A 27,263-nucleotide genomic window follows, 5' to 3' on the forward strand; every position below is an offset into this window, starting at 1 on the left:
GAAACACACATGGAGACGACATGCATCTTATCAAGGTGCTGCTGGCTGCCAGCAAAAAAGCAATAACAGGATTGTGGTATAAAAATGACCATCGAACTTGTGAGCAGTGGCTGTGCATTGTGGAGGAAATATATGTGATGGAGAGATTTAAACACAAACTCAGGATCCTTGAGAAATGGGAGAAATGGACTAAATATATAACCCAGAATAATGACACCAAGAATGCGTAATATGCAGACTACAGTGTGTGATAAAAATTATATAAAAATGTTGACCCTGTGAAAATGGGTGCATGTGACAAGCTGCAAATACAAATGAAGAAATGGGACATAGCCTACTGCATAATGACTACTTTTACTACTAATACACTTGAAGTGTATTTTTCGATATGCCATTACTTTTGTTCTTTTATACAGGTCAATTCTAGTAACAGAGTGTTTCTACATTGCAATGTTGCTACTTTTAGTTAAGTAAAAAAACAACACCTCACTGTGTTTACCACCATGGTGAGCCCATAGCATTAACCTGTGTTTACCTTTCTTACTGTAGTCGCTCTGGATTAAGAGTGTCTGCTAAATGCCTAAATTACAGGCCTACATTGGCTCCCATTTAGCTCTGGTCCATAGCGTTAGAAGGAGACCTCGCGTTAGAAGGAGAGGAACAAACTCCTCATTGCAGTTAGAACTGAATATTCACTCCCAAAGTTCCGTATTCTGAAAACTCACCTCTTCAGACTTCACCTCAGCCCATAGAACATTACATAGCCTTGACATCCATGCAGTATACAAAGGTTAAAGTTATTTAGACATGTGTTAAATTAATTTGTTTACCTGGCATCCTATAGTTTCTATAGTTTCAAAGTACAGATTTATTTCTTTTTTATATTATATTGTTTAGACTGATGCAATATACAGTAGGTTCTTGGTTTACCTATGATCCTAGATTACTGTGGCTCTACACTGTCTCTGTGCATTTGATGTGTGTGATTACCTTGCCTAATGCAAGTCGCTCTGGTTAAAGAGCATCTGCTAAGTAAGTGCCTAAATTGTAAATTGTTCACAATGGTAAAATGTGGAGCCCTCACCTACAGGGAAAAATAAACTGTCTAAGCAAAGGAGTTTTTGACCATAGTCAAATAAATGTTAAGACAATAATCATACAGTCATGCTCCAGAGAAGTTCAATGATATCTCACGAGGCACATCTCTATGGCATGCCATAAACACACACCTGACTATAGAGCAGGGATTTGCACCCCTGTAAATGACGTTTTCATCCACGGCACCCCTGAATTACACCATTAATTCTTTGAATCTTACATCATATTTGCAAACGTAAAAATATCTTTCCACCTAAGATACGGTAGGTTACAGAGAAATATCCATTTCCATCGGAACTGCCCGAAAATAACGTTATACTGTACTTGACGTTTAATCACTTGAACCCCAGCATCCCTATTATGGGGGGATGGTTCACCAAAGATTGCTGATACAAGCTCACAAGGTGATGCGTTGTGAGCTTGTAGATCTGCTGTTTTTGGTCAAGAGAGTTGACCGTAGATGGGAAAATAACTCGAGTAGTGATATTGATGAATTCCAAATATTATCAAAGTATTCTGAGGTACGCAGGCACCCCTGGACTGGCATCACGGCACCCACTTTGGGAAATCCTGCTATAGAATATCATTGGGTTTGGGGATAAAGTGAGAAAGGTGAGGTTGAGAGAGGTTTTAACATGTGAAAACTGAAAAGGAGGGATGAGGATCACATTGGGAGAAGGATGCTGAATATGCTGCCAGGCAAGAGGAGAAGAGGTTTATGGATATGGTGAGAGACGACATGCAGGTGGCTGGAGAGTGACAGAGGAAGACACAGAAAACAGAACCATATGTAAACTGATGATCTAATCTAATATAAGTTGGTAATAATTAAGAGGTTCAAAAGTATTTTTCTTTGGCAGCCATTTAAAAACAGATTACCGAGAACTACAAGGGGGGTTGTAAAACGACGGGAGAGTGTTTTCTGCTGGTGTTTCAGTCCGAGTGTATCAAACGGTGCGTTCGGAAATGTGCACCGGTTCTGGTTGGGTTAGGGTTAGTTGTAGTAGGCATAGTTTTACTGAGGGTTAGGGTTAGGCATAGTTTTACTGAGGTTAGGGTTAGGATTAGGTTTAGGTTTAGGCACTCACTACACTGAGCACACACCCGGTGCGCATTTCCGAACGCACCCTTTGATACACTCGGACTGAAACACCATGCAGCAGAAAACGACACAACACACGTTGTATCCCCTGGCAACAAAGCATCAAATCCCTTTATGGTCAGTGAAGCTAAACACTTAGTTTGCAGGTTCACACACATATGTGCACACAGAGTACAAGACAATGGCCACAGGCTCAAACATTTGTACTACAACCGCTCATTAAAACTATTTAAACACATCTTTTTGGGCTTTCATTGACATATTTGCGAACCTTTGCAAAGTGTTTGGAATACGAGCATCCTGGTGACTCGCACTGTACCCGTTGAGCAGGCAATGTTTTAACTTTTCATGCGACCAGTGAAGTTCACCTTACCCAGCATCTGTCCTAAATGCTCCCCTCCACCAGCGCTGAATTGGTTATGACTCAAGTCCAGTTCTTTCACTCTGTAATTGCTCTAAAAAGGGGAAATGTTATAAAAGAACCCTGCCAGCCATTATCTTAGCCTTGGATCAAGACCATCATAGATACATTTTGTTGATTTTGACATTTGCATATCATCATAGATACGAAAGTTAAAGTCAGACTCGATAAAATACATCTATGATAGCTAACTGCTAACTGCTTACTGATAAGGCGTCTGCAAAGAATTTTGCGTCGTCCTCAGTAAATCCATTTCCTATTCAAAAATAAAACAGAAAAAACAGAACAAGACATTACTATAGGTCTAAATGTGTAACATACAGTATGTCAGTGTAAAATGTAGCAAGATAATGAATGCTCTACCTGAAAGTTTAATAGATTTGATGGAAATGTTTTCCAGCTACATCCTTCCAATACACTCAGCGCCTCCAGTCTGCAGATGGTTGTTGGACAAATCCTGTAAGGAAACATCAGTGGTGGAGAGTAAAGTAACTAAGTAGTCTACCTTTACTCAAGTATTGTACACACTTAAGTACTACCGTATTTTGAAGTACTTTTACTATGTGTATGTCCCTTTGTTTGATCCATTACACTTCTACTCCACTACCCTTGAGTGGAATATATTTACATCTACTTTTTACTCCACTGCAATTATTTGAAAACATAAGTTACAAAAGTAAAAAACATAGGCTACATGGATCAATTAAGCCCTATTTTATTTGTTGTCTATTCAAAAATATCCATAGCGCATTAAATTGGGAGTTTGTAGATCGTCTATTTTCGAAAGATTTCGTCCAATTCTGAAACCTTTTGAAGAAAACAAACCCGGTAAAATATGGGACATTCTACATAATGACTACTACTTTTACTTTTGATACTTTACGTATATTTCGATGCCAATACGTTGGTACTTTTACTCAAGTAAAACTTTGAATACAGGACCTAACAGAGCATTTTTACATTGTGATATTGCTACATTTACTAAAGTAAAAACTACTTCCACCAAGGTAATATGCTGTCCATCATGAGAAATGTCCAAGATGACCTGCAAAACACTTATGCCCTCTAGTGGAATGTCAGGGGAACTGCTGTTTACACCTACCAGACTATGAATGGTGAGGTTGGCCCTCAACATCTCCATAAGATATTTGGCTCCCTCAGCTAGGAGGTGGTTGCCTACCAGTTCCAACTTGTTGATGTGCATATCTCAGTCTAGATAACAACAACAACTTATTCACTTAAATAGTTTGTATCTTTGAGCCATTAACCCATTCATTTAACCGCTTTAATCATTATTTTATACTTTAGCTATTAAAAAATAGCAGATATACAAGCGCATAGTGCTTCACTTCATGCCGCAAGTGAGCTATGAGCTTGTAGATCTGCTACTTTTGAAACATGTTAAACATTTGTGAAAATCTTAAAGCGAACATGTTTTAGACAAAAATATGTTGAGATGAGTGGGGGTCCGCGGCCAAATATATATCATTTTAGGGGTCCTTTACATGAAAACGTTTGAGAACCACATACAGTATGTTGCTCAGAAAACAGTTAGGATTTGGAAGACACTTTGTAGAATCGGATCGCCGGTCTAAATGTGTTATTTAACCAGCCAAGCAGCCACTCATTCCAGACTCACCACCAAAGCGATAGCCAGTGCCTTGGCGCCCAGCGGTCCCAGTCCATGGTGGTTGAGGTTCATGGTAGAGTCGCCTAGGTTCCGTAGAAAATAAGAGACAGGAACCACGCCCACCAGGTCACACGCCTGCAGGTATACGTCCGCCGTGGACATGTCCTTGTTGCTACTGTTCTCCACCTCTGCTAGTGAACAAGAATGACACAACATACAACTGAGCAAAAACACAATTTACACATTGTTCCAAACTCAAGTAAAAACAGCTGCAGACATCGGTTTTTAACATCTGTAAGTAAACGTTTTAAATCAACCAAAGTGCTCCAGTTTAATGTCTTTCTGGAGCTGATTCCAGGACCATAGAGCATACAAACCAAAAGTCATCCTCGATTTAGATTTTTGACTCCTGTTTTAAGATATATATATCTTCGCCTAAAATAGTTTGATCAACAAACTCACAGCACATCTCATTGCATTGTAAGCTGGGGGCGGCAGTTGCTCAGGAGGTACAACGGCCACTGCGGTCGCAGTGTCCTTGAACAAGACATCCATAACTGCACTGAACTTACGTAAGAGCAGGTTGGTGCCTTGCATGGTTTCCCCTGCCATTGGTGAGTGAATATGTGTATGAATGGGTGAATGTAAAGCTCATTGTAAAGCACTTTGGATAAAGGTGCTATATGAATGCACCATTACCATTTTGTAGATCTGCTATTTTTGCCTAACGTTAGCCCCAGAATCGGGATGCTAGTAGTAGCCAGCAGGTTGATCATTGATGGCTTTCTAAATAAAAATGTGCCATTGAAGCCATGTACGATGAAATAATGTAGTCAGACCCATCATACAGGTGACATGTGTAGTGGATATGGGATTTCAAATAAAACGTAAGGCTCCATGATAGTGTCTATAGCCTGGAGAGTGGTAGCAGAGTCATGCATATAGCATGCAACAAGCAAGGCTCCTAGGTATTTATCAGATGAGACCTGTTCAATACTCTTCCCCTCAGTGGTGTAGATCAGGGGTTTCCAAACTTTTTTGTCTCAGGTCACCCTATAAATATTTTTTTTAATCCGAGGCACCCCTACATTATAATTTTCGCTCCCAGCACCTTATATTTATAGCATATCGTCGTTGTCGGGTGGAAACCTTGTATGTCCAAAACCGTTCGTTTTGTATTTATAATCTATATAATGTACTAAACTAGTAAAAACAGCAGATCTACAAGCACAGTGCTTGTAGATCGGCTGTTTTCACTAGTTTTGTGCGACAGTCTTCTATGATGAAGCAGGGCTTTACTTTACCAAAAGACGTACACATTTGAAACTTGAAGATATACAAGCTTTCTGCCTGACAGTGACCATATTTTAGTGATTATGTTGCGAGGAAAACGTTGAGATAATAGCCATTTTGTTTAGAATTGACTGAAATTAACTTTGTACTTCAAGTTTAAAATGATACTAAATATTTTTTCAAGTGTCCAAATGAATTCCAAATATTATCAAATTATCTCGCGGCACCCCTGGACTGCTGTCTCGGCACCCCATCACCCACTTTGAAAACCCCTGGTGTAGATATAGTGGTAGATGCAGTGGTTAAGTAAATTAATTCTGATCACAACACCACCAGGAAAACAGAGTTTGCAAGAACTTTAACCGTAGCGTATACTTTACTCACCACCATCAGCTTCCAAGTCTGTATCTTCATCCTCCCATTCTGGGATTTCTGTCGGAGATGGACATTCGTCATTCCTGAAGGAGAGCGACTCAAGAGACAGCACAGACGTTGCTTCTGATTTACTCAAAACATAATCTTTAAAATATAGGTCTACCTCCTGTTGTAAAAATGTACCCATGGCTATGGTTAGTTCTTTGTATGGTTAGGTCTTCCCATATAACTGTAAGTCAGGAACCGTGAAATAAAATACCCCCGCGCTGTCCAGCAGGTAATTCTACCTTTGTGGTTGCATGTCCTAAGTAGGGTCATACATAATTAATTCATCAGTCACCATGGTTAATATAAGTGTGTTGGCAGGCAAGGCTGTTTTGAATGGCAACATACAGTATGTATGTATGGTTGAGAACACGTGGTTCTCAAACTTTTTCTTTTTTCATTCATGGACCCCCATAACTCTGTAACTACAGCTCTGTAACTCTCAGACTTACAGACCTGCAAGTCTCCATTTAGTTCCTATCAATAATTTAGCTGGGACCCCCTGGAACCCCCTCAAGGATGAGACTTTGAGAACCACTGCTGTAATACCATCTTTCTCAAGCCTAGTAATGTTGTCTTTTTCAGGGAACACCTCAAACCTTACATCATTGGTCCACATGCCTGATGTCCCACTGTTTGGTTGAAGAAGGTAGCCTCGGGAACCCAGGGCGTTTCACCTGATCCCTCTGTCTGGTGCACTCCCAGTCCCTGCTGGCTGAGACACAAACAACAACCCTCAACTCCCCTCAAAAGTGATGCATGTGTCTCCTTGCCTTGTCTTCAAGATACTCCGGCCAGGGGAGTACATTATGTATGTGTCAAACTACTTCACTAGAGTGAGAGACACCCGCAGGCACAACTTCAATGATATCATAACACACCCCTCCAATTTCGGCACAAAAAAAAATGGGGAGCAATGCATTCTACAAGTCTGCCACCAAACAGTGCTGCGACTCCCTATCTTTATTAAAAAACAATATACATTCATGTGTTCTGGGTTAATCTATATAGCCTCGTAAACCACCAACTTCCCCATGGGGAGTTACGGGCACATTTCAGTTAAATTAACACCAACATCTCACTGTGTGGTTGTTATGTGCATGTGGAACCGCAGCATATACTTTCAGTTTAAATTCTCACATTCATATAACGACTCAACACAGAGGAGGTGACACAGCAGATAGTGTCCTCACACATGTTGCTGTTGACTGTAGAGTTCAACATTCTACACTACAGCAGGGGTCTTAAGCATTTTTCAGGCCAAGGAACCCTTAGTTGAGATGGAGACGAAGCAGGGAACCCCACTACACATTGCATAAAATTGTGTTGCAGACTTGTTTGACAACACTGTCATTGTGTAGTGTTGTGTTCTCTTATGTACTCGTATGTACCTGTACAAAAGACGTAACAATAAAGTACAACCTTGGACCTTGGGTTAGATTCATGTTGAGGTGTATTTTCAGACAGTTAACCACTTAAACCCCACCAAAAGACAACAACACACATACTCTTTAATAAGAGTGTTGAGAACTTGTGGATCTGCGTTTTCAGCTAATATTCCCCTCAGAATAGGGATGCTATAGGGTTCAAGTGGTTAATGTAAAAAAATAACCCTATCACACATATATTTAGCAGCCCTCCCTGTAGTAACTCTGAGGACCCCCTAGGGGTCCTGGACCCCCTGTTCTACAGTACAGTATGTATTTATATGAGAGTATAGGTATTGGGTTTATCAAATGGTGTGAACTGTGAATTTAATGGTGTAGATTGTATTGGAATAATCATGTAGATCTCATGGAAAAAAGCTAAATAACATCTCGTGACTGAAAATGTAATGGTGATGTTTAAGTATGATCATTGTAAATCTAAACCTTATGTTGCTGTTCTACATACAGCCGACCAGTTGGAAGAAATCACAGATTTTTGCTTTCATGACATTTTTGAGACCGATGGAAGATGTATTCTATTGTTAGTTTGACAACTTCACTCTTTAATCTTGAAACAACTAATAGCCGAAGAAATAGCTGACTGTTCTACAAGCTCACGACACATTGCGCTGTGACGTGTTGTGAGCTTGTAGATCTGCTATTTTCAGTGTCGAAAGTCGAGACATTACTTTCATAGAAGACATGGCTTCTGTGGAATCCAAATGACTGAAATCAGTTGTGGCGACTGAGATCTTTAATGTCTTAATCTTTAGCAGACCTTGTATTGAACTGTACTTTCCTGTGCTCCTTTTTGTTGTTGCAAACTGCTAATAAAGTATACAATCAATCAATTAATGTGCAGACATTTTTCTCAGTTCCCCTCACGTGTTGAACAGACAATCAGACAAGATTTATAACAATCAACCACATTACTTTATTTACATATTAAAATATAGGTAGCATGGTAGCATTAGAGAGATTATATACATTTTGCATATTGCAAAAAAAAACACATTGGCATTATGTTTAAGGGCATCAAGGTTTCCTTGTAAACTAGTAGTGCAACATTAATAAAACTTAAAGGCAGCAATGTATCATTGTGTATTAGTATAGTACATTGCAACATTTAATCAATAAAATATAAAAAAAAGTGCAACAGAGCACTGAGCATGAGAATGCAATTCTTAATTTACGAAATAGTAAACATATTGGCTTTGTAAATTGGTAGAGGGTGACCACCAACCACATTACTTTATTTAAATATTAAAATAGAGGTAGCATTAAATGTACCGTCCTACATTTTGCATATTGCACAAAACATAATGGCAACTAGTAGTGCAACAACTTCATAGTACTGTGCATCATTCAATCAATAACATAGAAAATATACAATAAGTGCAACAACACAAATTTGCATCGTACCAGCTCATGTGTCCAAAACCGTTGATGCATTTGTGTGCAGTAATTTAGGCAAAAAAACAAACAAACAAACAAACAAACAAACACAAAAGTAATGAGTTAGTAACTCACTTCATCATCCATGTCGGACCCAGCACCTACGTCGTGGCGGCCTGTCAACCGGACAGACAGACGTTGTGTTGTGGTGAAACGCGAGGTCCCTCAATCTCCTCTGAAGTCTGGATGAGAATCGAGCAATCGACGAAAGCTTCTTAGAGATTCTTCTATAGATTCTTCCAGAGCCGTTGCTGTTGTGGCGTTCCACCTCGTCGGGGGTTTCCCCAGAGATCTCCTCCTGCAGGGTGAGGTGGGGAACCCACTGGTCCCGGCTGCGACTCTCTTCACAGTACCTACCGATGGACTGAAGAGCTTCTTGTTGCTGGCTGTCGACCACAGTCTGGCCCTGGGCCTGGGAGCTCGTCACCAGGATGCAGTGGAGGTCTCTGGACTCTGGCTCTCCTCCAAGGAGCTGCTCCAGAGGCCTCATGCCGGACACCCTCAGAACGTTGACCTGGTTTTCATAGTAGAAAGCCGGGATGAGGTGGAAGTGGATCTGGAGGGCGATGGCGTCGACGTCTTGATCGTCCTCATCAGTAGCAAGGATGCACAGGCGCACACAATCTGGATCCACGTTCATGTGCTGGGCAGACTCGTACACGCCCACCGTCAGGCAGTTGTGAGTCCGAGCACAGGTCAGCAGTTGGAGGAGTTTGGTGGTGGTGCAGCATCCGTCGTCCACTTGAGACCTGTTGCCCTCTGTTGAGACATGTTGTTGTTGAGACATGTTGACGTCTTTGTAATAAACGATACTAAAAGATGTCTTCAGTTAATTCGTTGTGTTTAGTGTTGTTGTTGTCGGGAAAGGTGAGTTGAGTTGTGTGTTCAGTTCGTTGTGTTCAGTTGTCGTGGGTAAGGTGAGTGAGTGATGACAACGGTTGAACTCACTGCGTATTTATCGCGTTCAAAGTTGTGGGCGTGGCCGCGGCGGCGGCGGCGCACGCTGCCATTGGTCAAAGCCTAGCTGCCACGTCACTGAGCGAGACTCGCTCGCGCGCTTCTAAACCCCTCTACAGTCTATGTTCTAAACGCGTCTTGCGGATACCCAAGCTTGTACAAGTTCCTGTCCCCGCCGAGCCCCCTGTGATTGGCTGAACCGGACGTAGGGAGCGCTCCGTTGTAGTCACTTGGACCGCGCGAGGTGCACCAAAACCCAATTATCATTGCGTTTATCGTGCGCTTGCCCAGGCCGTAAATATAACGATTGCATTCACCACGGCTTCGTAACTCGCGCCTGCGGCGCTCGGGCGCGAAGAGCAGGACCAAGGTCCGCCCGTCCGCTGGCCTTCGCGCCGCTTGCAATGTCGTGGACAATAACTGAATGTCGTGGACAATAACTGTGACATCTAACCATAAAACGAACGCTCCCTTCCTAGACACGCTTGGTAATCTGCTAGACGCGTTAACGCGTGATTCCTAAACCCACCAGGCTTGAGTTAAGACCCGCCTCGTGGAAACGCGAGGACTTCCAGGAGTGGCTGAAATCCCTGCCTGACACATGGAGGGTGGATAAAGTCAGAGGCATGAAGACTTGTACTTGAGAAAAGCCTGCATTTACACAATGCACAACAACTATTAATTTCTCACTACAGTGCTCAAAATAAACTGTGCTAAAAAATCTTAATAAAGGGAAAACTTTGCTAAAGAGAAAAACGTACTGAGAAAGCTATTAATTTGTCACTACTGTGCTCCCACGCGTCCAATCCTAACCCAACCATCCTTCCGGACGATGGGATGTGCAGCTAGCTAGTGATTGGCGTAAAATGGCACTGCCTCCACCTACACTCTCTGAACCCATTGGATGAAATCATAGGTCAATCAACGGACCCGGAAAACACTCAAAACAGAGTGCGCTTTGTAAACTTGTGTCGCCGTTGTTAGATTAGATATAGAGGTATAATATAAGGATACATTATTTCAATGATTTATCTGAGAACTGATGCTGGGAATATATAGCCTAAAGAGAAATACTGAGTAAGTAATCCTGCAAATCTGCATAATATGGAATTGATTTTGTTGTAAGATGTGCATTATTGTTAAGTTATTAGCTATCTATGAGCCTACACACTAGGTTTTGCCCCAGAATGAACCAATTATATTTTAATGGGATAAAAGCAAGCATTTGTTGTGGCTCTATTAGAATGCACAACTGCAACATTTGTTTATTACTTTGAGTGGGAGTTAAAAAGGATCTCAATTTAAATAAGTCTAGGCTTACTTGAGCTATTGTACCAGTGAACTGTACTGTCATGAAACTGTACCTTTTTCTATGCAAAACTTCTGATACTTAGATTATTCAATCAAAGTTGTATAACAGAGGCTGGCCCTGGAGTGACAGAAGGCGCCACCGCATTCAGGCATTCAGATGGCATCTCTGAAGGAGCTGAGGGTCTCCTTGGTGGACTGTATGAAGACCCCCACAGACCTGGCAGGAGCTCTGAAGGAGGAGCACCAGTTTGAGGAGGAGGAGGAGGTGCAGCAGCTACGAGGTAACGATGGCTTTGGTGAAGTTTAGTTTCAATGATGACCAGTGGTTTAATGCAGTGGTTCTCAACCTTTTCAGGCCACAACCACCCAAATAATCATATTTTAACTGGCGACCCCCAGTTTTATTTTTATTTTTTTGGATCTTGTAGAGTTAATAATTTAGTCACACGCAAAGAGTTGACATAATTGCAATGATTTTGTCATGATCGCCATAATCGTTTCCATGTTGAAAAGTTTTCATAGATTTTCAACCATTTTGAAAAATAGTGGAAATAGCAGATCTATACGCTCAAAACGCGTCACATCGTTGTGAGCTTGTAGATCGGCTGTTTCCACTATCAATGTCCTTTATTAAGTATATAACTTCAACGCCTAAAAGCCAAACAGAAATGCAATTGTGAATGACAAAAACACAATTAAACCGTTAATCGCAATTATTTGAGTGATATTTAATCATCATGTAAAATGTCCTAATCCTGACTGCCCTAATTTAGTCACAAACTCTTGTTAATACGCCACAAGCTGGCTTCATTGTAGGTCAAATTGTAAAAAAAGAAGAATATATAGCAGGTCTACAAGCTCACAACTTGTTGCAACGCTTTTATTATCATGTGCTACATATATCACTCTTAATTAGTTTTGTGGTCTGTTTTCTACCAGATGGGTTTTACATTTGTAAATCGCTGACGGTCGATCTGGTGGACGCAAATTCCGAGCGAAGCGCAGAACAACGTACTTTGGACGACGGCGTTGACGACAACGACATCGAAATGCGTGAGCAAAATAGTGGCTCGGAATGGGACGGTGGCTCGGGTGCAGAGGAGGACAGCGTGGATGAAAGTAATCCTCCCAGTAAGACCCGATTCCACAAATGCCTTCTGAATCAGTAGTTATCAAACGCTTTCATGTCAAGGAGGACCCCCAAAATGATATGAGACCCCCATCTGACAGACCCCAGAATAGAAGATTTGAAGGTTAGACATTTTTAGTCAAAAGTTTCAGGCCAAAAGGTGGTACTGCAGCTGAAAATGCTCTGAGAGCCATTCAAAAATGAGAGAGGCTCTCTATTCAGGAGTGGTAATTTAGCCTCAAACCTTTTGAAAAACGTTTTTGGGACATAAACAATATGACATACTGGTAAATACGTTTTAAATGCATGGTGTATCACCTTTAAGGTTACTCTTCGTATTATGCTGAATAGATGTATTTATTCAATCAAATTTTTCATTTTTCTCTTCACTCAGATAAGCGTAAGAGGCTTCACCAATGCGACCAGTGCGATAAGAGTTTCTTCACGCAGCACAACCTGAAGCAGCACCAAGTCACGCACCAGGCCGAGAAACCCTACAGCTGCGACGAGTGCGGCAAAGGCTTCAAACGAGAGTGGTGCATGAAGGACCACCAGCTGACGCACCAGCTGACCAGGGTGAAACCTTACAAGTGCGCCCAGTTCGGCAAGGAATTTGCCCGGATAGCAGAGCTCAAGATCCACCTGCTGAGTCACTCGGATGTGAAACCGTATCCGTGCACGTTCTGCGGGAAGCGCTTCAAACAGCTGGCGAGGCTGAAGCAGCATCTGAGGGTTCACACTGGAGAGAAACCCTACCAGTGCAAACAGTGCCTCAAGTCCTTCCCTTACGCCGAGGACCTCAAAGTCCACCAGTACACCCACACCGGAGAGAAACCCTTCAAATGTACGCTGTGCCCCAAGAGCTTCAGCGACAGGAGCAACTTGAGAACGCACCAGAGCGTGCACACGGGAGAGAAGCGCTTCAGCTGCGACGTCTGCGGGAAGGCCTTCAGACAACTGTATCACTTGAAGAATCACGAATGCTGCACGGGAGAGAAACCTCTCAAGTGTGACGAGTGCGGGCAGGGATACTGGACGCCGGCTGGCTTGAAAAAGCACAAGGCGAAGCACGGGCGAGAGACGCCGGCGGACACGGAGAAGAGGGAGACCCTGCATCGCTGCGACGAGTGCGGGAAGGGCTTCAGTACGCGCGCGACGCTAAAGACACACCAGGTCATCCACTCTGGAGAGAGACCTTATGGATGCGACAACTGCGGGAAGCGGTTCAATCTCAAGAGCAACCTCACCAAACACCTGAGCATTCACACAGGGGAGAAACCTTACAAGTGTGAACACTGTGGAACAGCGTTTAGGCTTCTTAAGTACCTTACCAGTCACCGGCTGACCCATAAGAAAGACAAGTCGTCACATTCAGTGTCTGACAGCATCAGTGGGGAAGCTGTCTAGAGCTTAAAGGGATCAATTACATAGTATTTCCAAATTTCTATTCTTTTACTTCTACTCCACTAGGCCTACATCTTAAAGGAAAATAGTGTACCTTTACTCCACTACAATTATTTGAAAACATACAAAACATGTATTAACCTCTTCATCTGTATTTCAACTGTGGCTATTTGAAAAGGATGTGACACATTGTGAGCTTGTAGACTGTCTATTTTTGAAAGAGTTTTTTATCCATGATTAACTTGTGAAATGGGACATGAAACACACATGGAGACGACATGTATCTGGTCAAGGTGCTGCTGGCTGCCAGCAAAAAAGCAATAACAAGATTGTGGTATAAAAATGACCCTCCAACTTGTGAGCAGTGGCTGTGCATCGTGGAGGAAATATATGTGATGGAGGGATTTAAACACAAACTCAGGATACAAGAAGAACTGTTCCATGAGAAATGGACTAAATACATAACCCAGAATAATGACACCACAAATGTGTAATATGCGGACTACAGTGTCATTATGTAAAAATGTTGATCCTGTGAAAATAGGTGCATGTGACAAGCTGCTAATACAAATTAAGAAATGGGACATAGCCTACTGCATAATGACTACTTTTACTACTAATATATTTCGATATGCCATTACTTTTGTTCTTTTATACAGGTCAATTCTAGTAACAGAGTGTTTCTACATTGCAATGTTGCTACTTTTAGTTAAGTAAAAAAACAACACCACACTGTTTACCACCATGGTGAGCCCATAGCATTAACTTGTGTTTACCTTTCTTACTGTAGTCGCTCTGGATTAAGAGTGTTTAGGCCTACATTGGCTCCCATTTAGCTCTGGTCCTTAGCAGGAGACCTCCTTCTAACGCTATGGACCAGAGCTAGCTCCCATTTACTGCCTGCACAGACGAGACGTACAAAACACTGTTGGTCTACAATAAAGCAACCAAAGGTACGGCAGCCCAGTTTCTTCAAAGCCTGCTCCAACCCTACAACCCCTCCTCCCCACTCAGATCAGCTAACACAGGGAAGCTGTCAGAACCTTCCCTAAAACATCCAGCACAACAACGTTCCACACATCCCAGACTTCTTCCTTCTGGCTCCCAAACTGAGGAACAAACTCCTCATCGCAGTTAGAACTGAAGATTCACTCTCAAAGTTCCGCTGTATTCTGAAAGCTCACCTCTTCAGACTTCACCTCAGCCCATAGAACATTACATAGACTTGACATCCATGCAGTATACAAATGTTACATTTTTATTTAGATAGCATGTTATTTAGACATGCTAAATTCATTTGTTTACCTGGATCATATAGTTTCAAAGTACAGATGTATTTATTTTTTATATTATTGTTTAGACTGATGCAATATACAGTAGGTTATTGGTTTACTTATGATCCTAGATTACTGTGGCTCTACACACTGTCTCTGTGCATTTGATGTATGTGATTACCTTGCTTAGTGCAAGTCGCTCTGGTTAAAGAGCATCTGCTAAGTAAGTGCCTAAATTGTAAATTGTTCACAATGGTAAAATGTGGGTCTATGTATTTCCGTAATTTTGGAATGTTAATTTTTGGAGACATGTACATCTTGATTCTTGGGGTTCTCAGAATGCCAAAAAAACATGTCTCCAATTTTTCTTTGGGGGTTTAGCATGTGTAATTAGCATAATTAGACAATTAATTGCCCAAAACAGGAAATGGCAATAACTTTGCTTCTAGGTAACTTATAAAGGTGATCTAAGAGTCTAAGTCCATGTTTGTGAGGTCAAGAAATTCATCTGTTACCATTGTGAAGTCATACAACCTTTCCTGGTTAGCATAAATTGCATAAATTATGCAAAAATGAGGTGGAAATAAGCAAATTGCTGCATTTTTTAAGTTTTAGTCAACTTTGAAAGCTTCTCACAGACTCTAAGATGTATGTTTGCAAGTCATCAATTATCATCATCCTATAAATAAATCATGCAACACTTTGTCTGTGTAATAATTATGTAATAATCACACCGAAACCAGAAATATCTATATTTCTTTGCTTTAAGCTAATTAATAAACATGATCTTACAGACAGTGTAAGTCTGTTTGCATGTCTAGAAAATATTCTCTATCCATAACTAGGATATTTAACCTTTCCTTATTAGCATAATTTGCATGTATATATATATATATATATATATATATATATATATATATATATATATATATATATATATCCATGACCCGATTCCGGATAAGCGGTTGAAGATGGATGGATGGATGGATATATATATATATATATATATATATATTATATATATATATATATATTATATATATATATATGAGAAATGGTCACAGATTTATCAGATTGTTTATTCTAATATTTACAGAAAGTTGTGAAAACACATTTAAATAGAAGGGTCTCCATCGTCATCATCATCAATTCCCAACAGATGTGCCTTGCTTACATTACAACACACCTATTCATCTGCCCCACACATGCACATCTCAGAGCAGTTAAAACGTTAAGATCGACAAGAACAATGTGACACGCACTGGGATTTCTTGCAGCCACATTTGATCAGTTGGGTATTATGGGTAATGGTGGCTGGAGCTGGGGGTTCCCGTGTTGTGACTGGCACCAGTTGTTCTCCCTCAGCCTCCATCCATATTCAGTTACTGGTGGTATCTGTGGGTTATGTACGTGGTCCTGACTCCTCATACCATACCATTGCCTGGTAATGGGCACGGGCAATGGCTTGATGTAATGCTCCTTGTGTAGGTTGCAGCTTCTCGGCTTCTAATTGTTTCTTTGTGAATAACCTCCACCTGAGCTCACCAACATCCACAAGATTTGTACCGGGCTCGTACAGCTTGCAAACAAATGCTTAAATCTTATTATTAATTTTTTTCTGCGTCAGAACTGAGCTTTTTTGTAGTGCCTAGACTCTAGAGTATCAACTGCAAATACCACCTCCACAGGACACCGGTTTAGAGCTTGCCAACAGGTTAACTTTCCCTTGCCAACAAAATGGCCTGTCTGGTCAGTTCCATGATGGCATGGAACCCTGGTAAGTTTTCATACCCTGGTATGTTTTACTGTACATCAATAGAGTTTGAGTGGACATCTTGCCTTGATTATGATAATGTTGGGTTTTACCTGGAAGAGTTGGAGGGCTTTCTTAGCAAGATAGACAATCAGCTCATCTTTGGTGTGGATAACTGACAAGAATAGTTTTTCTGACACCTTCCCTATCGGTGTGTTGTCTTCCACATCATAAGTGGTAGGGGGCTTGCCACCCTGGTGTCGCTTACATGTGGCATCCTTCAGTGAAGATGCAATGCCATAGCGGTCAAATACTACATGAGTCTCACTATGTTCCTGTCCAGTGTGGCTATGAAGTGGTCAGCCCACTGGGAACATGTCTTGATCCATGATGGCTTTCCCATTTGCATTTGCTACTCTAGGTATTACAAAAAAGCTCAGTTCTGACACAGAAAAAAAGGTTGAAACATTTGTTTGCCAGCTGCACAAGCCCGGTACAAATCTTGTGGATGTTGGTGAGCTCAGGTGGAGGTTATTCACAAAGAACCAATTAGAAGCCGATAAGCTGCCACCTACACAAGGAGCATTACATCAAGCCATTGCCCGTTCCCATTACAAGGCAATATGGTATGAGGAGTCAGGACCACGTACATAACCCACAGATACCACCAGTAACTGAATATGGATGGAGGCTGAGGGAGAACAACTGGTGCCAGTCACAACACGGGAACCCCCAGCTCCAGCCACCATTACCCATAATACCCAACTGATCAAATGTGGCTGCAAGAAATCCCAGTGCGTGTCACATTGTTCTTGTCGATCTTAACGTTTTAACTGCTCTGAGATGTGCATGTGTGGGGCAGATGAATAGGTGTGTTGTAATGTAAGCAAGGCATTGGTGTTGGGAATTGGTGTTGACGACAAAAAGATGGAGACCCTTCTATTTAAATGTGTTTACAATATTTTCTGAGAATAAACAATCTGATAATTCTGTGACCATTTCTCATATTGTTCTTTATTTTATATGAAGGATATATATGCAAATTAAGCTAATAAGGGAAGGTTAGATATCCTAGTTATGGAAAGAGAATATTTTCTAGTCTTGCAAACAGACTTACACTGTCTGTAAGATCATGTTTATTAATTAACTTGAAGCAAAGAAATATAGCTTTCTGGTTTTGGTGTGATTATTACGTAATTATTACACAGATACAGGGTTGCATGATTTATTTATAGGATGATGATAATTGATGATTTGTAAACTTACATCTTAAAGTCTGTGAGAAGCTTTCAAAGTTGACTAAAACTGAAAAAAATAAGCAATTTGCTTATTTTCACCTCGTTGTTGCATCATTTATGCTAATTATGCTAATTAGGAAAGTTTGTATGACTTCAAAATGGTAACAGATTAATTTCTGGACCTCACAAACATCGACTTAGACTCTTAGATCACCTTTATAAGTTACCTAGAAGCAAAGTTATTGCCATTTCCTGTTTTGGGCAATTAATTGACTAATTATGCTAATTACACCAGCTAAACCCAAAAAGAAAAATTGGAGACATGTTTTTTTGGCATTCTGAGAACCCCAAGAATCAAGATATACATGTCTCCAAAAATTAACATTCCAAAATTACGGCCAACAGAATCTGGAACATAGACTCCCCTACTGAAAAATACACTGTCTAAGCAAAGGAGTTTTTGACCATAGTCAAATAAATGTTAAGACGATAATTAATCATACAGTCATGCTCCAGAGAAGTTCAATGATATTTCACGAGGCACATCCCTATGGCATGCCATAAACACACACACACCTGACTATAGAGCAGGGATTTTGCACCCCTGTAAATAACGTTTTCATCCACGGCACCCCTGAATTACACCATTCATTTTTTGAATCTTACATCATATTAGCAATTTAGCAAACGTACAAATATCTTTCCACCTAAGATACGGTAGGTTACAGAGAAATATCCGTTTCCATCAGAACTGACTGAAAATAAAGTTATACTTGACGTTTAACCACTAACCCTAACCCAGCATCCCTATTATGGGGGGAAGATTCACCAAAGATTGCTGATCTACAACCTCACAAGGTGATGCGTAGATGGGGAAATAACTCAAGTAGTGATATTGATGAATTCCAAATATTATCAAAGTATTCTGAGGCACGCAGGCACCCCTGGACTGGCATCATGGCACCCTAGGGTTCCCACTTTGGGAAATCCTGCTATAGAATATCAGCTGGTTTGGGGATAAAGTGAGAAAGGTGAGGTTGAGAGAGGTTTTGACATTAAGGAGGGATGAGGATCACATTGGGAGAAGGATGCTGAATATGGAGCTGCCAGGCAAGAGAAGAGGAAGTCAAGAAGAGGTTTATGGATGTGGTGAGAAAGAAACGACATGCAGGTGGCTGGAGAGTGACAGAGGAAGACGCAGAAAACAGAACCATATGTAAACTGATGATCTAATCTAACTTGTTAAAAATTAAGATGTTCAATTGTATTTTCTTTGGCAGCCATTTAAAAACAGATTATTTGGCGCCATCTCCTGGCGAAACCGAGAAAAACAAGGGGAGTTGTGGCAACAAAATCCAGTCTGACCCAACCATCCTTCCGGACGATGGGATGTGTAGCTAGCTAGTGATTGGCGTAATATGGCACTGCCTCCACCTACACTCTCTGAACCCATTGGATGAAATCATAGGTCAATCAACGGACCCGACTTTTGGTTTTCATCTTGGGACGATTCAGCGAGGAGGGGAACGCATGGTGGATTGTTTGTGTGTCGGTGTCCGTGGAGGCGGAGTGGAGCCATGGCAGCTGTAGGCAAGATCACGAAGGCGTGGAGCAGTGAGGAAGAGATGGCAGAGTCGGAGGAGGAAAAGGAAAAGGAGAGAAATGATTTGGAGGATTTGAATTTGAGAGGGCATGGAAATGAAAAGAAAAGAAAGAAAGATGAACAGACCGAGACGTCAGAAAGTGAAGAAGAAAAAGAGTCTATTGTGATCGGGATAAGAGCGGAGAAGCAAACGGACAGGATTTTTAGTGACGCTCAAGCGGTAGGAAAGTTTGTGGAAAGAAAAGTGGGCAAGGTAAAATCAGTAAGGATCACCAGGAGTGGACTTGTGATTGTGGAGTGTGAAGACAGAGAGCAGGCTAATAAAGCAATGAGGATTATGTCCTTTAATAAGTGCCCAGTGGATGTTTTCGTTCTAGAGGGAAAGCGAACGAGGGGGGTGATAAGTGGTGTGCCACTATCAGTGAAACCTGAGCAACTGCTAGAAGTGGAGGGAGTCTGTGAAGTAAGGAGGTTGACAAGGTTTAATGATGGAAAACGGGAGTTGAGTAAGTCAGTGTGTGTGACATTTGATGGGGAGATGCCAGAACGAATATATGTGGAGTATATGAGTTACCGTGTCAGGCCTTACGAGAGAGCACCTTTGAGATGCTATTGCTGTCAACAGTACGGGCATGTCGCAGCCGTATGTAGGGGAAACAAAATATGTGGGAGGTGTGGGAAAGAGAATTGTAAAGAAGAATGTAAGGAGAATGAACAAGCAGCACAGTGTTTGCATTGTGGAGGAGAACATTATGCAGGATCAGCGAAGTGCCCTAAGACCGTCAAGGAAGTGAAGATACACAAGATGAGAACAGAGAGAGGAGTGTCATACGCTGAAGCAGTAAAAAGAGTTGAGGGACACAAAGAAAAGAAGGAGGAGGGAAAACGAGAACAGGAGGAAAAAGTGAACAACAATATCAGTATGGAAAAGACAAGATTCCTTGCTTTCATAGCGATGGTAATCAATTGTGCGGTGGAAATAAAGGGAAAATCCGAGAGGATAAAAATGGTGTTGACAGCAGCAAAACGATTCCTAAATGTTGTGGACGTCACTGGAGAGGATCTTGATAGTGTGTTGAGAGAAGAATTCATGGAGGCTCAGACTCAAGGTCTGGGTCGCTGAGTGGACAATGTATATATTGAGTGAGATCACTATGGGTGGACACTGTTTATAATTTGTACAGAGATGCACAAAATCGGGACATTGGACTAGTAGTCCGAAGAAATCAGTAGGTGGCGGTAATGCACATGTTTGTTTGCCATCCGCCAATAAACCCGAATAGAAGAAGAATCAACGGACCCGGAAAACACTCAAAACAGAGTGCGCTTTGTAAACTTGTGTCGCTGTTGTTAGATAAATAGAGGTATAATAATATAAGGATACATTATTTCAATGATTTATCTGAGAACTGATGCTGGGAAAATATAGCCTAAAGAGAAATACTGAGTAAGTAATCCTGCACATCTGCATAATATGGAATTGATTTTGTTGTAAGATGTGCATTATTGTTAAGTTATTAGCTATCTATGAGCCTACACACTAGGTTTTGCCCCAGAATGAACCAATTATATTTTAATGGAATAAAATTTGTTGTGGCTCTATTAGAATGCACAACTGCAACATTTGTTTATTACTTTGAGTGGGAGTTAAAAAGGATCTCAATTTAAATAAGTCTAGGCTTACTTGAGCTATTGTACCAGTGAACTGTACTGTCATGAAACTGTACCTTTTTCTATGCAAAACTTCTGATACTTAGATTATTCAATCAAAGTCGTATAACAGCTAGGCTGGCCCCGGAGTGACAGATGGCTCACCGTATTCAGGCATTCAGATGGCATCTCTGAAGGAGCTGAGGGTCTCCTTGGTGGACTGTATGAAGACCCCCACAGACCTGACAGGAGCCCTGAAGGAGGAGCAGCAGTTTGAGGAGGAGGAGGAGGAGGTGCAGCAGCTACGAGGTAACGATGGCTTTGGTGAAGTTTAGTTTCAATGATGACCAGTGGTTTAATGCAGTGGTTCTCAACCTTTTCAGGCCACGACCCCCCCCAAATAATCATACTGGCGACCCCCAGTTTTTTTGGATCATGTAGAGTTAATAATTTAGTCACACGCAAAGAGTTGGTGTAATTGCAATGATTTTGTCATGATCGCCATAATCGTTTCCATGTTGAAAAATGTTCATAGATTTTCAAACATTTTGAAAAATAGTGGAAATAGCAGATCTACAGTATACGCTCAAAACGCGTCACATCGTTGTGAGCTTGTAGATCGGCTGTTTCCACTATCAATGTCCTTTATTAAGTATATAACTTCAACGCCTAAAAGCCAAACAGAAATGCAATTGTGAATGACAAAAACACAATTAAACCATTAATCGCAATTATTTGAGTGATATTTAATCATCATGTAAAATGTCCTAATCCTGACTGCCCTAATTTAGTCACAAACTCTTGTTAATACGCCACAAGCTGGCTTCATTGTAGGTCAAATTGTAAAAAAAAAAGAAGAATATATAGCAGGTCTACAAGCTCACAACTTGTTGCAACGCTTTTATTATCATGTGCTACATATATCACTCTTAATTCGTTTTGTGGTCTGTTTTCTACCAGATGGGTTTTACATTTGTAAATCGCTGACGGTCGATCTGGTGGACGCAAATTCCGAGCGAAGCGCAGAACAACGTACTTTGGACGACGGCGTCGACGACAACGACATCGAAATGCGTGAGCAAAATAGTGGCTCAGAATGGGACGGTGGCTCGGGTGCAGAGGAGGACAGCGTGGATGAAAGTAATCCTCCCAGTAAGACCCGATTCCACAAATGCCTTCTGAATCAGTAGTTATCAAACACTTTCATGTGAAGGAGGACCCCCAAAATGATATGAGACCCCTATCTGAAAATGTTTTGTGCCAGGGGACCCCCAGAATAGAAGATTTGAAGGTTAGACATTTTTAGTCAAAAGTTTAAAATTGCAGATGTACAAGCTCGCAGGGATGCGCTGTGAGCTTGTATACCGGTATTTACTTTTGTTTTAGCAGAGACACACATTTAGCTGGGGAGCCCCTGGAACCCTTCCAAGGACCCCCTTTGATAACCACTGATTTTCACCACCTTTAGTCACTTTCACATGGCATCGCAAGTCATTACAGCCAATTTATTTCTCCTCTCCAAAATAGCTTGTCACATTGCAATGTGGTTTTTGTCAATCGATTTTTCATTTTTCCCTTCACTCAGATAAGCGCGAGAGGCTTCACCAATGCAACCAGTGCGATAAGAGTTTCTTCACGCAGCACAACCTGAAGCAGCACCAAGTCATGCACCAGGCCGAGAAACCCTACCGCTGCGACGAGTGCGGCAAAACCTTCACCCAAAAGTGGTGGCTGAAGGACCACCAGCTGAGGCACCAGCTGACCAAGGAGAAACCTTACAAGTGCGACCAGTGCAGCAAGGAATTTGTCCGGAAAGCAGAGCTCAAGATCCACCTGCTGAGTCACTCGGATGTGAAACCGTATCCGTGCACATTCTGCGGGAAGCGCTTCAAACAGCTGGCGAGGCTGAAGCAGCATCTGAGGGTTCACACAGGAGAGAAACCCTACCAGTGCAAAAAGTGCCTCAAGTCCTTCCCTTACGCCGAGGACCTCAAAGTCCACCAGTACACCCACACCGGAGAGAAACCCTTCAAATGTACGCTGTGCCCCAAGAGCTTCAACCACAGGAGCAACTTGAGAACGCACCAGAGCGTGCACACGGGAGAGAAGAGCTTCAGCTGCGACTTCTGCGAGAAGGCCTTCAGACAACTGACTCACTTGAAGAATCACGAATGCTGCACGGGAGAGAAACCTCTCAAGTGTGACAAGTGCGGGCAGGGATACTGGACGCCGGCTGGCTTGAAAAAGCACAAGGTGAAGCACGCACGGCAGACGCCGGCGGACACAGAGAAGAAGGAGGAGACCCCGCATCGCTGCGACGAGTGCGGGAAGTGCTTCGGTGCGCGTGAGGCGCTGACGCGCCACCGGGTCGTCCACTCCGGAGAGAAACCTTACGAATGCGACATCTGCGGGAAGCGGTTCAATCTCAAGGGCAACCTCACCAAACACCTGAGCGTTCACACAGGGGAGAAACCTTACAAGTGTGAACACTGTGAAGCGGCTTTTAGGCAACTCGCACACCTTACCAGTCACCGGCTGACCCATGAGAAAGACAAGTTGTCACATTCAGTGTCTGATTCTGACAGCATCAGTGGGGAAGCTGTCTAGAGCAGGGGTTTTCAAAGTGGGTGACGGGGCACCCTGGGGTGCCGTGACAGCAGTTCAGGGGTGCCGCGAGATCATTTGATAATATTTGGAATTTATTTGGACACTTGAAAAGATATTTAGTATCATTTTAAACTTGAAGTACAAAGTTATTTTCAGTCAGTTCTAACCAAAATGGCTATTATCTCAACGTTTTCCTCGCAACATAATCACTAAAATATCATCACTGTCGGGCAGAAACCTCGTATCTCCAAGTTTCAAAATTTCTTTTGGTAAAGCAAAGCCCTGCTTCATCATACAAGACTGTCGCACAAAACTAGTGAAAACAGCCGATCTACAAGCGCACAACTCCTCGCATCGCAAGGTTAGGGTTAGGGTTTTCACTAGTTTAATACATTTTATAGATGATAAATACAAAACGAACGGTTTTGGACATACAAGGTTTCCACCCGACAACGATGATATATGCTATAAATATAAGGTAAAGGGAGTGAAATTTATATTGTAGGGGTGCCTCGGCTTAAAAAAATATTAGGGGGTGCCCTGAGACAAAAAAGTTTGGGAACCCCTGGTCTAGAGGTTTAGAGAATCAATTGCATAGCGCTGGCACAAATCTTTTTTTATTTATCTTTTTGCAGACTATTATGTGTATGTGACGACGGCAGTGGGACTGTGGCCGTGACCAAGTGCCTTCATGCAGTCCTTCAGGCCAACAGACAGGGACAGCTGTCTCAAGCCACGTTTAGACAAGGCCCCCCCCCCAACTTCACTTAATGCAGCCCGCAGGTTGATATTGGAGTACTGATATATTATTGATTTCAGCTGTTACAATTTCAAACATGGAAAAAATTACCCACTTTAATTACTTCAGTCTATATTAATAGCTAAATAACTAGTATTAAAATGTTATTGTATTTTTCATATCCTATGTATTGGTATTTAAGTTCATAACGTTAACATAAAAACATATAAATGCATTTGGAAAAAAAATTAAAGAAGAAAAAAAGATTCCAATAAAAAAATAGCAAATCTACAAGCTCAAAACGCTATGTACTGTATATGCATTGTGGCCCTCTGGAGTGAGTGTGAAAATGTAGTGGCCCTCTCCATCATCAAAGTTGCCCACCCCTGGTTTAGACGATAACGGCGCTTTCGGGGGTTGAATCCGCAACCCAGTGAAACCACCTTTCAGAGTGGAAATCTTTGGAGACAGTCTGTGCATCGTCTCCATGTAAACAGGAAAAAAACGGAGGAAACGAAAACGTGGGACGTCATGGCTCAGGTCGGCAGAGACGTGAGCCATAACAGTTTTAGTTGACGATTGCTGGTCATGCAAAACATTGTGTTTAATGGTTTTAATTCTGTTTTGGCCCATTGAATATTGGAACATATGAATACAAATGTTGTATTCTGTTTGCCTTTTAGGCTTAGTAAACCAAAATTCCGCAGGGCAGTTACATGACAAATAACTTAACGCTCACTGAAATATGCAGTACAAAGAAATGACTGACCATGACTGGTACCAAGAAATCAAATAATGTACTATGAGCAAAACAAGACGTCAACTTGTCACACCAAGTTGGAGTTGTGATGCTATTATTCTTTGTCCTAAATGCTCAAAATAGAGAAGCCACATTATTTTTTGTTTTTGATAAGATTCAATGTGGAGATAAAGGTTTATTCCTGACAACGTTGATTTATGATCCCAAATGACTCTCCGTGGGGTCTATTAGGCAGAAATGCCCATGTCTTCCATTTTCCCCAGCAGAACCCAGCATCTCTCATAGCGTAGAGTGGAGCCCATAAGCCTATCGCTTTTATTTGTTGCGGTCAAAGGTGTTTTTTCTTTCTTTATTTTTTTTCATTAATGTTTTACTAGTTGTCATTACAAACACATCCATGCCCTGGTTCACTGGTTGTCCCACACAAGCTTTTTTTTGGTATATTTTTATTTTTATTTGCATCAATTTGTTGCACAAAAAAAACTTCATTGACCGCAAAGAAAATTATGTATAATGTAGTTGCAGGCAGCCATGTGTTTACTGTAGGTGTTTCTGTGTGCCATGCTTGAAGTTGACTGAACACTGAACAGTGGTTCTTAATCATTTTCATGTCAGGGACCCCCAAATTAATATGTACTTGACCATAGACCCCCATATGAAAGGATTTGGTGCCAAGGGGAACCCCACTCAAGATTTGTGTGATCTTTTTTGAAAATAGCAGATTTGTTCATGTAACAGATGTCTTGTATATGGGTTAAAGTGGTTAAACTAGTTTTTCAATGATACATTACGTTAAGTGATACACTTTGGTTAAACTAAGTGTTAAAGGAGCTATAGTCAACTTTTTCTTGAAAAACGGATGCTAAAATAAAAATGTTTAGAAAATATTTTAAAAAAAAAGAAGCTTCATATGTGTTTCTATTCAAAAATGACCACAAAAAGCGTAAAATAATGATAAAGTAATCATTTTGGCCATTGTCATGCTGACACTTTGTTTACATTATAGTCTATTCTTTGATTGTGTTAGACTAGGATGTAAACAAAGTGTCGGCCCGACAATGGCCAAAATTATTATTTTATCATTATTTTACGCTTTTTGTGGTCATTTTTTAATTGAAACACATATGAAGCTTATTTTATAAAACACTATAAAATGAAGCTGATAAATGAGTAATCTCTCCTGAATGTTTTCTGTTTATTAAAGAGCTGGGGAGACAAGGAGACTCCTGTTACTGAATAAACACACTATAGCATTACTATCATAAATAGAGCTTAAACCTTTTTTGTTTGAATCAAAAACCTTTTTTTCTGGGGACCCCCTGGAAGCCCCTCAAGGACCCCTCTAGAAGCAGTCCATGCAATCTCCCTGTAACACCTAAATGAAACACATCCACAATTGTTCTTCTTTCCAACTGTACTGTATTTACCTGTCAAAATGGCTGCCATTGCTAGACAGAACTTTGTTTTGGTTAAAGCATTTATTTCATGGAGCCTTGTTATGTTGCCATCAATGATCAACTCTGTTTAAAGTCCAGCATGTATCAGTCAATAAAAAGTCATTTTTTGGAATTGTCATAAAGGTATTGTTCTGATATTCTCTAATGTAACATGAAATAGTAAATAGAAATACGTATTACAGACATTATAGCATATGACGGGTGGGCAATTTTGATAATGGGGAGGGACACTATATTTCCACACTTACTCCAGAGGGCCACAATAGAGTAAAAAAATAGCAGATCTACAAGCTTTGTAGATCTGCTATTTTTGAATTGGAATCCTGAAAAGTAAAATTTTATTTCATTTCAAATGCTATGTTCTTATGTTAACTCTGAAATCAATATATCTCAGTATTCAGATATGAACCTGTGGGCCACATTAAGTGAAGGGTAGGGCTGCATGTGGCCCCCGGGCTGCCAGTTGCCCATGTATGGCATATGATATGGTAAACATAATGGATCAGAGGATGGACTGCACAAAATGCTTTGTATC

At 41.3% G+C, this 27,263-nt stretch overlaps 3 protein-coding genes across 4 annotated transcripts; 1 reads left to right on the top strand and 2 right to left on the bottom strand.

The window, feature by feature from the left end:
• Window positions 1-1,728: 1,728 nt before the first annotated feature.
• Window positions 1,729-4,848, bottom strand: LOC308298021 (leucine-rich repeat-containing protein 74A-like; the record flags this gene model as incomplete). Its single annotated transcript, XM_080741585.1, has 5 exons — window positions 1,729-1,847; window positions 2,574-2,655; window positions 3,724-3,810; window positions 4,261-4,442; window positions 4,824-4,848. The coding sequence occupies 5 exons, from the start codon at window positions 4,846-4,848 to the stop codon at window positions 1,729-1,731; spliced, it is 495 nt and encodes a 164-aa protein (XP_080597711.1).
• Window positions 4,849-5,920: 1,072 nt separating this feature from the next.
• Window positions 5,921-9,633, bottom strand: LOC308298023 (growth arrest and DNA damage-inducible protein GADD45 beta-like; the record flags this gene model as incomplete). Its single annotated transcript, XM_080741587.1, has 2 exons — window positions 5,921-6,002; window positions 8,984-9,633. 2 exons carry the CDS (start codon window positions 9,631-9,633, stop codon window positions 5,921-5,923), a joined length of 732 nt encoding a protein of 243 aa, XP_080597713.1.
• Window positions 9,634-19,497: 9,864 nt separating this feature from the next.
• Window positions 19,498-26,120, top strand: LOC308298740 (uncharacterized protein). 2 transcript variants are annotated; one of them, XM_080742401.1, is made up of 4 exons: window positions 19,498-20,962; window positions 21,273-21,474; window positions 22,126-22,317; window positions 22,751-26,120. In XM_080742401.1, the coding sequence occupies exons 2-4, from the start codon at window positions 21,348-21,350 to the stop codon at window positions 23,770-23,772; spliced, it is 1,341 nt and encodes a 446-aa protein (XP_080598527.1). In that variant the 5' UTR covers window positions 19,498-20,962; window positions 21,273-21,347; the 3' UTR covers window positions 23,773-26,120. The 2 variants fall into 2 exon arrangements, with proteins under 2 accessions (XP_080598527.1, XP_080598526.1); XM_080742400.1 differs by having other exon boundaries at window positions 21,288-21,474.
• The last annotated feature ends 1,143 nt before the right edge of the window (window positions 26,121-27,263 follow it).

The sequence above is a fragment of the Nannobrachium achirus genome (genome assembly GCF_963921795.1).
Source record: "Nannobrachium achirus genome assembly, chromosome: 14".
Classification (NCBI taxonomy): Eukaryota; Metazoa; Chordata; class Actinopteri; order Myctophiformes; family Myctophidae; genus Nannobrachium; species Nannobrachium achirus.

Coding starts and splice junctions, on each gene's coding strand:
- LOC308298740 (XM_080742401.1), top strand. CDS start 21,348: ATGGCATCTCTGAAGGAGCTGAGGGTCTCCTTGGTGGACTGTATGAAG. Junction 21,475..22,125: donor GGAGGTGCAGCAGCTACGAG/GTAACGATGGCT, acceptor GTTTTCTACCAG/ATGGGTTTTACATTTGTAAA. Junction 22,318..22,750: donor GGATGAAAGTAATCCTCCCA/GTAAGACCCGAT, acceptor CCCTTCACTCAG/ATAAGCGCGAGAGGCTTCAC.